We start from the raw sequence: 13,707 nt of genomic DNA on the forward strand, positions 1-13,707 counted from the left end.
GTCTTTTATGAACCTCATAATTAGAGAATGGGTGTTAGGATTTTATCGAAACTGACACTGATACTGCTTATCGATAAAAGCCGTCACGAGGCAAGTTTATTTCTCACATGCTCCTCGGCAACGTTTCAGCACTGTGATAAACTGATCCAAAAAAAAAAAAAAGACTGAAGTGGTTTTTCTTCTACAGTTGTATCTAATTGTGCATTTCTGGCAAAACATGACCATTGAAAAAAAACAAATAAACAAAAACGTGCAATTTCTGTTAAGAGATTTTTTCCATCCTTGTGACAGAGAAAAGAGTCTATAATATGCTGCAGAAAACTAATTTTTGTTAGTTAAAACAGATTTATGGATCAATGTTTTCATATAAAGCTACTTGTGTTTTGGATTATAACAAAAATGGAAAAGATTAAAGTTGTCAGACAGAAAACTGGATTCAGGGAGGACTGAAAGTGGCAGGGCAGACTTAGCATCTGTATTGAACGCGGCAGCACAGGCTTAACGAGATCAGTTTGAGCAAGACGGCCCAAAAATCTCTCTGCAGCAAAGATAGGTGAAAATCCCCCAAACAAGACCTGAAAGCATCTTAATTATTAGCAGTGGTAGTCTTGCTGAGTGCTCGCTATCCAAGATGCCCAAATCTTTGTTTGCAGCCCTTGTCCTGCAGTATATGGGATTCAAGGGTGTTCAGACACTTGTATGCATCAAATACTTGGCCGTATGTGACTGGCAAATTACAGCTGGCGCTACTTTCAGACACCATCAAATTTTACACTTGCATTAGGAGCTTCGTCTTTGACGTGGAGCGGTCTACTGCTCTCCAGCCAGGATTACACAAATCATTATAATGATCCCTCAGGAGATTTGTAAATCATTATTCTAGGAGCACGAGTCTGTAAAGTTCAAACTGTTAAAAGTGGAAACGTGACGATATACATCAGGCTTATTCCTCACAGCAAAGTGTTGTCATGGCTGCACTCTTCATGGCCATTGTTCATTTTCAGCTGAAACACCTGAATATCAACACCCCCACTAAATCAGACAGGACTTAAACTCAGGGCTGCCGTGACATTTTCAACAACTCTCAGGGCCTGATTGCTATAATTATTTGTTCAGCCATAATCATGCTCTTCAGTAATAAATGTCCTTCCAATAAAAATCCAGGAGAAAACTGGGGCGTAACGCAACAATTCGATCTTGTTTTTGATTTATAATTTGTGTGCAGCATATTGAGCGTATTGAATATGCCAGTTTGAGTAATGGTAAGACGAAGCAGGCAAAGATTTAAAAAAAATACACCGAGCTTGAGGGAGATGCGACATCTTGCAGGTGCCGAGCTGAGCGTGGTCAATCTACATGCTCCCTCCCTCACCTTGATGGGTGGTTTGCGGGTGATGTGAGAGACCAGGAAGTTCATGGCGATGTCCTCGCAGTTTATGTACTCGTCCACCATGTCCCTGATGGCCTGTGGCATCACGTAGGAGTACAGGTACGCGTAGTACTGCAAGGACACAAATACGTAGAAGGATAGTGTCAGTGGCGGGGCTGAGACAGACTTGTGGCTTTCAGAGGGTTCTGTCTGGGTCGTACCTTGTGGAAGAAGGCGGCTCCTGTTAGGACCATGGAGAGCTCACAGGAGTAGTTGGAGTTGTAGAGCCAGGACTGATGGTTGACGTCCCACGCGTGATACCTCCCAGGGAAACCCACAATGCGATCCCTGGCCTCACGCCACACTCTGAGACACCGCCCAACAGTAAAACAAACAAGAGCTCTTAATTTGAACCAAAAGTAAGCAAATAAACAAAATATTTTACATATCAAAGATATTTGATACTTTCTCATAGTCATTAATTTCAGCTTTAAGTGACTGTCTGTTCATATGCCACCAGTTAAAATCCAACCATTTAAAACTTGTATGCAGTGTGACAAGAAAAGACATCAAATATCCACTGCATCTTCTATTAGTTTTTTTTTTTTTTAAGATATCAGTTCAAATCAAAAACATCACTCTTGGCTCACTTTTACAGATGCTGTAGATCAGTTCAGTGTTTCCGTTTCTCACGCGACATACTTGGAACGTTTCCCTCAGACCCAGAAGTTCCATTAAATCTCTAATGTCCCTAAGGGGTTCATGTGAAACCACTCAAGTGTCTAACACAGTCAGCTGCAGCGTAATGTCCATTGGGCTGGTGTGGAATCAAGGAAACATTCCTGGTTAATTCTTGGAGGGCAAGAGGTAATTTATCACAAATGACCTTGCACGCATACATGTGTGCACACACAGAGCTTTTCCTGTCTGGACAAGCTGCTAGAGCACAAAAGTCATATAGAAGTCGGGAGGAGGTGGTGCGGAAGACAACTTTAACAGCATGCTTGATCTTTTAATTGTTTTAAACATAGCCTTCATATTTAAATCACCTCGTGCTGTCTGATATGTGGAGATGCTGACAGCATTTCAGAAATATGCTGAAGGCTCCAAACTTAAAGAATGTCAGCAACCACAGTGCTTTCTGTTGCAGCAAAGATGTATTGATGTATCCCTGCTCCGTTTTATGGCTTTACATGGTTCTGTCTTCCAGATCTACTACATGCTTCTCACAACCTCATCATTTCACATATGGTGTGCATCTGAACTCCTGTCATGATGCAGACGCAACTGAAATCCCTCTGAGAGAAGTAGGATACACTACAGCTGAGTTTTTATTCCAGATTGTCGAAATATATAAGTGAGATAAGAGTCTGACACAAGAATAGAAGGAAAACAAAAACCTCTCAGAATGTCACTGACCTAAACCCAAACATGATCTCGTCATGGCGGAGGTGAGCGTCGTCATCTATGGACAGGATGGCTTCGGTTTCCACGGCGTCCCAGGGAAGGAAGCGGTTGTTGAGGCTATTCTTCTCTGTGCGAATAACCTGCAGGCGTGAGCAAGACAGAGCTTTGCAAAGGAGCAGATGGCAACATGTGCGACATTTAAATTATTCCTTCACACTGAACAGAGGTACATCTGACTGAAGATGTCAGCCTTTACTAACATGAAGCAGGATGTCAAACACCTTTAACTCTTTTGTACCTGGTATAATCACAGCAGTTATTATGCAACAATAATAGCCAAACACAATGTGCTTAAGCTGATAACCGAAGCAATTATAAAATGTTCATAATGCTGCAGGATTAAAAAAACAAAAACAAGTGAACACAAAAACAATTTACTTCAACTAAATCTAATTGTAGTCGGTAGTTTACACACCCAGAATCCTATTAATGAAATTATTTCTTGCAAAAAAGGAGATTCCTGAAGTATTTAGACGGACAGTTTTTATCATTTTGCCTTTATACTAGGGCTGTCAGTTTAGCGCATTAATTAGATTAATTCATTACACTGCCAATTAACGCCTTATGAAAATTAATGCAATTCATGAGTGGCAAAATGCACGAGCGTTTTAAATTTGGCCCATTGAGGGACCCGTAGGCCACTTGGCAGTGGCAGGTCACTTCCCACCTGCGTTGCTAGTCAAACAAACAAAGCAGTGACAGACCTGGACACTCAGGGGAGCGAGGCCAGCAAATCTTTGCTAGGGCCTTTGAAAGGCAAGTTTATGTATAAAAAGAAAGAAGACGGGACTATCAACAAAAACGCTGTGATTTGTATATTTTGTAAAAAAAATAATTTTCCTATCCTAGCTGCTCCGGCCTGAATTATCATTTAAACGCTAAACATGTCCGGACAAGTTCCACTGTAAACTTTACAGGTACTAGTATTTGAATTGTTGTATTGAGTCAGCTTTAGTTTTATTTTTGAATTGAGAGTCCGCTTAAGTGCCTATTTGAGACTCAGCCTTATTTTATTTCTGAATTTTATTTAACTGTATTTGTATTGCATTTTTGAATAATACACCTGGCCTAATTGGTTTGCTGATGTGCTTGAGCTTTTTCTTTTGAATTTAATTTATGAAACACAATTCACCAATAAAAATGTGGATTTCAAATCTTCTCTTCTTAGTGTATTCAATTGATTAGTCATGCACTGCAATTTTGCAATGTCCTAGAATTCAAATTCTTTATTTGGGGACCTTTAGGAGATATGAGATTAAAATGCGATTAATGAGATTAATTATAAATCCTGTAATTAATTAGATACATTCTTTTAATCGCCTGACAGCACTACTTTATAAATGGGTCTGATTGGCTAAGGCCAAGATGTGATCAAACATACAGTAATTGCACAACTGACACCAGATATCAAGTCCAGACCTTTTATGTGCTTCATTTGTCTTGAATGGATCACCAACAACTTCTTTTCAATCACTTATCAAAATACATTAGTCACTGAAAATAGGGTATTCATTTTAAAATAGAGGTAATTCCTACATGACAAATGCTATATTATTGTGAAACCTCTTAAACAAAAGCTGAAGTCTAACCCTTTGATTGACTTCTTGAATGTTTTTATTTTATATTAATTGTGATAGTGTGTGAAGACAAAAATCATAAAAAGTATCACTATCCAAATACTTAGGCTTAATACACAATTATTTAGAAGCACACGGCTGGAAAGGGACGCAGTGTTATCTCCAAGTGTCTCACCATCCATCAGTCTAAAGTCTGACACACCGTCTACAAATGGAGACAGTTAAGTGCTGCAGCTACTGTTCCTAGACGCGGGCGCACAGCCAAGATGACTCCAAAGGCACAATGCATAATCCTTTATGAGGTAAAGAAGAAACCACTATAAACCCCTTAAGAGTTGAAGACATCACTGGAGCTGGCAAACACATCTGTTCATAAGTAAATGAACAAGCAGGCTGTCCATGGCAGAGCACCACGAACAAAAGAAGCCCCAAAACCTGAAGTTTGATCTAAAACCTCAAAGCTTTTGGACCAGTTCATCTAGAAGAGCATAGGAGCTAGTAATGGTGCAAAATAAAACAATCCCTACAGTGACGTAGAGTGGAGGGAGCTGAGGCCTGAGGCTGGCTTTGCTGCCTCAGGGAAAACTTGGTAAAATATCTCACAAATTATTAGCAGGGTGGCTGGTTGGGTGATGCCCCAGGACAGTGGCCATAAGCATTAGAGTAAATCCACCACAGAATGGCTTCAGAAAAAGAAAATCCACTCCTCCATGCTTTTAATGTTTAATGAATGTATTCAATTGACATGAAAACCTTTACATATTTGTGTTGGGTGCAATGTGTATTTTGACTTAGTTGAAGATCTGATCAAATTTTGAATAAGTTTCCATCTCAATCGCCCAAGTCAGAGCAGGATTGCAAACCCCGAAGGGGAAAAACAAAAGTCATCTGCTGACTAATAAAGATTTTAAGTTGTAGAAAGCAATATTGACACTTAACTGACAGATATCCAAAGGAATAGAGTGGTAGTAGCAAAGTGGCACTGACACTGGACAAGATTATCTACCAGCAGTGAATATCACTGCTCATTACTTCAGTTTGCACCCAACAAGTGACAGAAGCAAACGGGGCAAATGTAAACCACATCAATATTTGAATGTTCAGCCTTCTTTAAAAAGTGCAAATTGCATTATTCATGGTCATCACCCTTCTCTGGCCTTTTCCGTGAAGCTGCTAGTAACGCACTGAGACGCTTGCATAATAGAGACTCAAATGACTCAAATCCAAACAGCATCAGCAAACATCTTTGGGACTTCATAGATATGTGAAACTTTTGAACTTTCCAGACAAAGGAATAAAATATGCACTTAAAAAATACATTGTTTACAAAAATGAATGTTAAGTTTTAGAATAAAAATATTTTTGTTATGCACTCACCACAATAGGCAGTCCAATATCTGGCCACAGCAGGTCTTCTGAAGGAGGCTTGGGTGAATTCCACACCACCACTACCTTGTTAAGGTACGGCAGCCCATTCAACCTCTCCAGTGAGTTCATCAGCACCTCCTCCCTTTCATAAGTCAGCATCACTACAGTGAACTGTTCCCGGGGCACGTTCCCACCCAGGGCAGCCTGGAATTCCTTCCCAGAGCCTCCTGTGCCTCCACCAATAGGTCTGAAACCGGTACCAGAGCCAAGGAACTTGGCTTCGGAGGGCAACACAGGGTCCAGAGGGGTGTGAGGAAACAGATGGAAGGGCCCCGGGGCTCGGTTCCATGATCTGTAGGTGTCTACGGCCGTGTAAGTGAAGTTACGGAGGAAGCGAGGAGAGGCGTAGGGGGGCTCCGTCTCTACTGGACCCAGATCAAGATCCCCATTGTCAGCTAGGTTGGCGTCAGTTCCTGCCAATTTTCCGGCTTTATGAGGAATCTCGTGAGCTGGTTCATCTTTTATGGGTGCAGCAGGAATCTGGATGCTGGTTCTGATACTGGCCAGGATGGTGCCAAGTACATTCTCTGAGGTTGAGAAGTAAGTTTCCCACAGGAAGCGTCCCTGACGTCTCATAGCCAGCATGTCATTGTCTGACAAGCTGCGCAGCAGGAAATGAAGCTCTGTCACACGGGGTTTGGGGACTATAATGGCAGCTTCACTCCAGCGGATAAACTGGTGATAGGGTAGTTTGGAGTGGTCTCCCAACACAACAGGGATGGCCCCTACTTCTAAGGCTTCAAACAGCCTCATGGCACAGCCTGCTGAGGCCACCAATTGTCCATCCCCTGGGGAGATTACCAGGGCAAAAGTAGAAGCCTTTAGCACCTCCAGCCTTTCCTCTCTGTCCCCACAAATAGCCCACTCTGTCGGCAAACTTGGCCTTGGGTTTTTGCAGGTGAACTCAACCAGCACCTGATCTAGATGGCTGTCTTGTACCGCTTTTAAGGTGCCAATGATCCGATCATCGTAATCAGCTGGTGGATCTCCCTCTATTTCCTCCTCGAAAGACTGAGGGGGCACCTCCTGCAAGCTGCTCCTCAGGGACTCCACCCTCTCACCCTGAAAAGTGAATAGGTACTTCCTCTTTATGGGAACTTGAGGTGGCACTTCCAAAAAGTTGGGTTCTGAGAGCGCATGAACCAGGGGGGACACGACCATGTCGAAGCCCTCGCGATACTGCTGGTCCAGGAAGGTGGACTGTGCAACTGCTGCTCGTCCTGTGCTCACATTATAAAGGAAGTTCTGTGTCATAGACTTTCTAGAAAGATGCACAAGCACATGATTGTGTCCATCTGATCTCCAGTAAGGAAGAGCTTTCAGTTGCTTCTCCAGCTCCGAGGGAGGTGGCAGAGGGGAGGAGGACGATTCCAGTAGCTCTCCTACGAGTACTAGATAGAGACAAGCAATGCTGGGGTTATTCGTTACATAAATGTTGCTCTTTACAGATGCAGCGAAAGCCTGCTTCACCAGTGGGTCAACATAGTCCCCCCATGGATATGAGCCAGTGTCATAGACATACACAGGAAAGCCGGAGGTAAGGGGACAGCGGGCATAGTCAAAGCAAGAGCGCAGGCGGCAGGAGCGCGCAGACTTGGGTGGTGGTAACCCTGGGTCTTCCTTGTCTGGCAGCAGCCTGACAGGTAAAGACAGCTTGGGCTGGTTCTGGGCCATCAGTTCTTTATAGGAATGCTCTGTTTGGCTGATAACGTTCTTCAGCTGCAGCAGGTCCTGCTTGGCACTGTCAATACTGCGCTTGCAAGCCTCGATCCGGAGGTTGAGCCGTGCGATCTCCCCGTTGAGTTCTTGCCTCTTTGCCTCTAGCTGCAGCAGCTCCTCGCTGACAGACTCACGGATGCGACACAGGTCCTGTACGTGTTTGGCCTCGCAGAGTTCACCGCCGGGCCGCGGCCCAAAGATGCGTTTATCAGGACCCCCAGCTTCATCAATTGTAGTGAGGTAGTAATGAGCAATGAGTGGGAAGAAGACCAAGATGAAAAAGAGCATGAAACTGAGCCATGTGAGACGTACGCGCCGGAACACCCACGGCTGGCCTCCGATGCCCACTCCACCACCGTTTCGCTGCATTGTTGACCCTCTTAGTCTGTTCCTCGCCTCACCAAGGAACCGTTGCTATGGGAAGCAGCAGCAGCAGCCATGATCGACCTTGTCAGTAAGGCAGTGGAATGGATACTAAATCATCAAAGCTTTGACTCTTTCTTTCTGCAGAAGACATCTGCAGCTGCTTAGAGTCTTACGGGTGCTGTGGGTACAGGCTGAGCCTCACCTGTACTCTAATATGTAGTCTGACGTGTCGTAGCTCACAGAAGCCGTTGCCATTTCTATTGTGGGGTTCGACTATTCTTCCAAATTTATGAAAGGACACAGTCCTGCACTGGAAGAGGGGTTCTCCCTCGATGAGTGGCGCAGGGATGACATGGCTGGTCACAGGTCAACGAAACTGCTCGGAGTTGTTGCCATTTCCGTTGTGCTCATCTTCAAATTCTTCTTTGTGAGTTCCTTGAGCACCTAAGCCATCCACATCTTCTATTCTTAAGATAGAAACCTGAAAGAAAGTAAACATAAAAAATAGATAAATAAACGAACAAAATCAGAGGATATGGTTATCTGTAATAAGAATGAAAGACTAGCTGTTTGACTATTGAAAGCTTTTAACTGATTTTTCTTTTTCGAGTGGTGCTCATGAGTTGCTCTTAACTGTCATTTTTAAATACAGTTCTCAAATTTTACAAAACCAAGCCATGTAGCAGTCATCTTTCCCCGAGTCAGATAAGAAAAACAATAAACATGCTAAACGTGAGTGTTACAGTTTTCCATTTCTCTTTCAAAATGTACTTTCTTATGCCACACAAAGCGATAAACTATAGCGAGCGTTCGCTGGAGAGCCACACATTCGGCGAGCCGACACAAAGCAAATCTCATTAAAGGTCTCCCCCTGCAGTCCTGACCTCATCACTGACTCAAATTACTGAGCATCCTTGATAACAGTCCATCCCAGAAAATGATGCAGCATCATCTGCAGTGGTTCAGTTCAGGAAAAGGCTCAGACTCGCATCAAGAAACCAGCTGCAACTTCTGCTGCCAAGTGGTGCAGTGATATTACTTCATTTTTCAAGACGTCCCTGAGGCCTTCAGATCAAAGTAACAATAACCACATATACATGCTGTTTACCAACCCACTTTCACCTTGCATTAATGAAGCTGCTTGAAAATATAAAGAAAGAAAAGAAATCAACATTTTAGGAGCTGCTTTTTTCCCTTCCTTTGTGCGGATGTTTTCAAAAAGCTTTAAGCCATAATTATTAACACTGGCAATTACAGAGTCTCCTTTTCAAAAGTCTCTGAAAAATGTTTCAATCATAATCTAAATATTACCACATTTCACTTATTTGTTTAAAACAGCAGCTGTTCTTATGTTTGAGCTCAAACTGTTACCACAACTCATGTGGATGTCAACTGATGGGCCAAGTGCCCAACAGTCTTCATCAAATACAATGCCGAACTTAAACCAATTAAGCGTGAGCCCTGACAATTTGGTTTGGATCGACTCATTCAGAGACTTGAATAATGCAGTGTTTACCTTTCAGCAACATACCAGCTCCCCTTAAAAAGCATTTTTTTCCCTGAGCTACTGGTAAATGCAAGCCCCTGTTGTAATGCTGCCATTACTGTCTGCTAAGATCATAGAAGAAAATGATATAACCCAAATTAAAAAAAGAAGAAAACCTCTCTTTCATACTGTTCCTTCTGTGTGTTACGTGATCATGTCTGCCTGCTTCCATGTGACTGGCATTTCTGATGTTTAGAGATGACAACACCGCACTTTCTTCTAAAGAACAGCACTTTGCAGTGTGTGTGTGTGTGTGTGTGTGTGTGTGTGTGTGTGTGTGTGTGTGTGTGTGTGTGTGTGTGTGTGTGTGTGTGTGTGTGTGTGTGTGTGTGTGTGAGAGAGAGAGGCAAAGAGAGAGCGAAAGAGAGGAATGTGATTTCATCTTGCCGACAGTGACCGATATTGTGCTGCTACTTTCCCTCAGTTGGTTGTTTTAACTTATGGTAGTAACAGCAGTCTGTATGCATGTTAGTCTGGAATGATTTTATATGAGGAAACAAATAAATCTTTTAGAATTATGGATTTCCCAATAATTTTCTCAATTGATCATTTTGATTATTACATGACAAGAAAAAAAGAAGAAAAAAAGAAAAAAATGGCCCTTGATCACGTCCTCCACTGAATGAATGCATTAAAACTCAGGAACTTAAATCAAAAATGTTTGTGCTTGAATAATGATAACCTGGAGAGTTAGAAAAATATGGTCAAAGGTGAAAGGATAAATTAACAGTACATTCAGCTGTCATCAAAAGTAATTTAAGAGGTAACATATTTAATAACTGTATAATCCAGCAGTAACCAGCATGAGGTCAGTTTGATAGCTTTGCATTTACAAAAATGGCACAACATAATCAATTTAACACACCGTAAAATATCGGGTGCAACATGGTGCAGCCAGTCAAATGAGGACTGCTATTGACATGCATTACAAGGTATGCTGGTGCTACAAAGTTAACTACAGGCCTGATTTCACTAAATAAATATATAAATCCATAAAAAGAAATTTAAAAGAAATCCTGTTTTGCAGAAATGCAACTGAGGGGCAACTATCATGGCAGTCTGATTAATTACCACATGACCGGCAGAGTCGCAGCCGTAATGGCAAACAGATGTTGGCAAATGTGTTCTCTAGTCCTAATCTAGAGCCAAAAACATACTGGCTCAAAGCTTCGCCTGTGGCTGCCTCTGGGAAAGTGAGCAAAAACACGATGATAAACATGAATCTCAATCCCTCAGTTTCAGTTTTCTAATCTGCAAAATGTCTTCTCTCCGCCAGTCCTTTTAATCTGGCTGCCGTCTGCACGGAGAACACACACGGGCAAGCATTGATCGCTCCACACTCACTTTGTGGGGATGGACGATAATGCCGTCATTACCTACCGCTGAGCTGCGGGACGGTTTGGTGTTAAGCACGTTAAAGGGCAGCTGATGGGGCCATCTCGCTTGTAAGATTAAGCTGGCACTAAGAGTAAGCCACACACAAGATTTGCACTCAGACATATTGGCATGCCTGTCCTCGCCTTCACCTTATAAAAACAGCCTGCACTCTCAGTATTATCAGAGTCCACTTTGCAACTTTACCTGCATGGCTGCAGGCATTGTCAATTATTTCACGGGTTATGTACAAATACGGTAGTCTTCTCGGAGGGAAAGGAAAAGCAGAAGCCTGCAGCTGATGCCCCAGATAAGAGAAAACCCTTTGCTCCACTCAGAGTAGGGAACAAACAACGACAACTCACCGATACCGAGGCCTGTGAATAACCCAGGTGGTGTCGCTTAAGCACACTTTTAATTAGATTTGTAGGAATAAAACCTGATGCAGTCAACACCGGAATTAATTTCAATCAAGATCCAGTCCACAGCTTGTTCAAGATAAGGAAAAGAATGTGTTTATTAATGTTTGCAGATAGACTGATGCATGGGTAAGTAATTAACATCAAGACCAATATATTCACATGAAGTAGAAGAATGGCAGCAGCAGGTGTTGAGCTGCAGAGCCTGACGGATGGGGGGGTGCTGCCTTCAGATTACTAGACGTTAGAGCGTGAGCGCGTGAATAAACCTTTGAACAGTCCCCCTGCTTACTGGAAGCACTTTCAGACACATCTTTGAAATTATGAAGAGACATGGAGCTCAGACAGAAATAACATCCAGCCGTAACAGGAGTTGATAAATTCAAGGTCTGTGTACGAGTCTGAGACTCGTATGAGGGGAGCAGCTGTAGCAGCTTCAGGTCTCAGGGCTAACTTTTTCCACCCATGGCAGGAGCACTATTTAAACTGATTTTAATGCACTACTTGAAGTTAATGTTATGGGGGAAATTATAGTAACTGCATGTTGCAGGTGATGCATTTCATGCTTAATGTGACAAGTTTGTGGTTGAGTTGGCACTTTTCTGGCTATTTTTGGACCGTATGGTCAAATAGGTGACGTACACCACGTTTTTCTTCCTTGCCATCGTTTACCAAAAAGACTGATGATTTAATGTAAGGAAGACTTTATCCTTTATCCATGTCACAGTCCACATGCGGATTTATATCTTATCCTTAACAGACCTTTCTGATTATGGGGAGCATATGAATAAAAGTTTGTACCATACTAGTACCAGTAGGTAAACTGCTGCCACCATTTGAAGACCTGAGAGCGGTCAACACATCCTCACCGGCTCCAGTTTAAGAGAATATAAATGTAAAATTACAGACATGTAGAATATTTCTGTCGTACAAGGACCAAATATCTGGCCTCAACATAAAGCGTAACGATGCATTACAAGCATTACAGCTGCCCCATAATGTTTAAAGATGTGCCAACGACCTAGCTCTTAGCAATTCATTACCGATTATTAACAACTGGCTACACAGCGTACATGCACCGACTTGGCTGCACTGGAGAGAACGGCTGTAAATCCTCCAGCATAAACATGGCGACAACTGTGATTTTCTGTTGTTATTCCACATGAATCACAAAAAAGATCATTATAGTAAATAAAACATCAGTCCAGATGCCAAGTGACTCTCCCAGTGAGAGATAATTGCCAAACATAAATTAAAGAGTAAAAAACAAAAAAAATATGCAAAATGTGTATTGAGGTGACTGTAGACTCAAACTTCACATATTTATGTGTAGGTTTACGGTATATTTATATCAACGATATAGTTGCTTGGTTGAAGCAATATGTAGAGCTATAAAATGCTGTTACTGAAAGTCTGTCAGCTAACAACAACCTTTTAGGCATTTTGCTCCATTTAGATTACATTAGGTGGAATTCGCCTGATTCAAAAAGCATAAAGTAAAAGCCAATTCTAAAATACATCAGAAGTGCACTGGAATAACTTAGAAATTGATCAAATTGACATTCATTTACATTATAACTGTAGCGAGTAGGGCGGTCATTCATTAAATTAGACTGTATTTTTTGGACTTGGATTTGAACACTGACGTCTAAATAAAATGCCCTGATATCATTGTTTTCTTGAGTTTTGGTTGTATATAAATAAACTGAACTGAGTTGACACATTAAGTGCTTTTAGGAACCTAAATAAAAAGGTTAAAAATGTCCATTTAAATTTACTTCAGCCTGTGAAAAGCTTTGGGACAGAACCACCGATCTTCAGACTGGTGGAGGAGAAAACCAGAGCCATAGTTGTGCTGCTATTAGTACAAAAAAAAAAATTTCATGAACCCCAAATGACCATGAAGCGTTTCCTGGAAACCCTCAATGCAGCTGTCAAGATCTTTTCCCTTGAAACAAAATTGCTCACCTTTTGTAAGAGAACAAGTAAAGTCATTTGTTCTGATAATCACTTGAATAATGATATGACTAATAACAGGTGAAATGAATAAGCCTCAACATTATTTCAGTGTACACAGTTCCTGCATGCTGCAGCATGAAGACTGCCCTCTGGAGAAGATGCTGCAGAGTTAAATAATCGCCATGTCTCCGAGGACTCGAGGTTACTCCGATGCAATACTCCTATTAAAGAGCCTTGTTGTGCCTACAGACTATCCTTCCCATAATTAACTGGGAAGTCTTGGAAGAGATTGAAGAACAGCATTCCCTGAGGAAGTGATGGGGGAAAAAAAGATGCATGCATCAGCAGGGGAAGGTACGGTCAGAGAGCTGTGTGAAGGGAGCAGCTGTTGCAGCCATGGATCACTGCTCATCTGCAGATGGCTGGCTGAGCATCTCAAGGACTTTTTCAACCGAGGAGCTGCAGAGGTGACTGTAATACAAA

General features: G+C 42.2%; 1 protein-coding gene across 1 annotated transcript in view; it reads right to left on the bottom strand.

The window, feature by feature from the left end:
- extl3 (exostosin-like glycosyltransferase 3) overlaps positions 1-13,707 on the bottom strand; it is a 40,395-nt gene that overhangs the window by 3,240 nt on the left and 23,448 nt on the right. The window contains exons 2-5 of the mRNA XM_061746507.1: positions 5,791-8,407; positions 2,789-2,916; positions 1,591-1,735; positions 1,373-1,501 (exon numbers count right to left, since the gene is read on the bottom strand). Coding sequence (XP_061602491.1) covers positions 1,373-1,501; positions 1,591-1,735; positions 2,789-2,916; positions 5,791-7,929 — 2,541 coding nt within the window. The 5' untranslated portion in view covers positions 7,930-8,407. The remainder of the gene's footprint in view (positions 1-1,372; positions 1,502-1,590; positions 1,736-2,788; positions 2,917-5,790; positions 8,408-13,707) is intronic.

This window comes from Cololabis saira, chromosome 18 (assembly GCF_033807715.1).
Source record: "Cololabis saira isolate AMF1-May2022 chromosome 18, fColSai1.1, whole genome shotgun sequence".
In the NCBI taxonomy this organism is placed as follows: domain Eukaryota; kingdom Metazoa; phylum Chordata; class Actinopteri; order Beloniformes; family Belonidae; genus Cololabis; species Cololabis saira.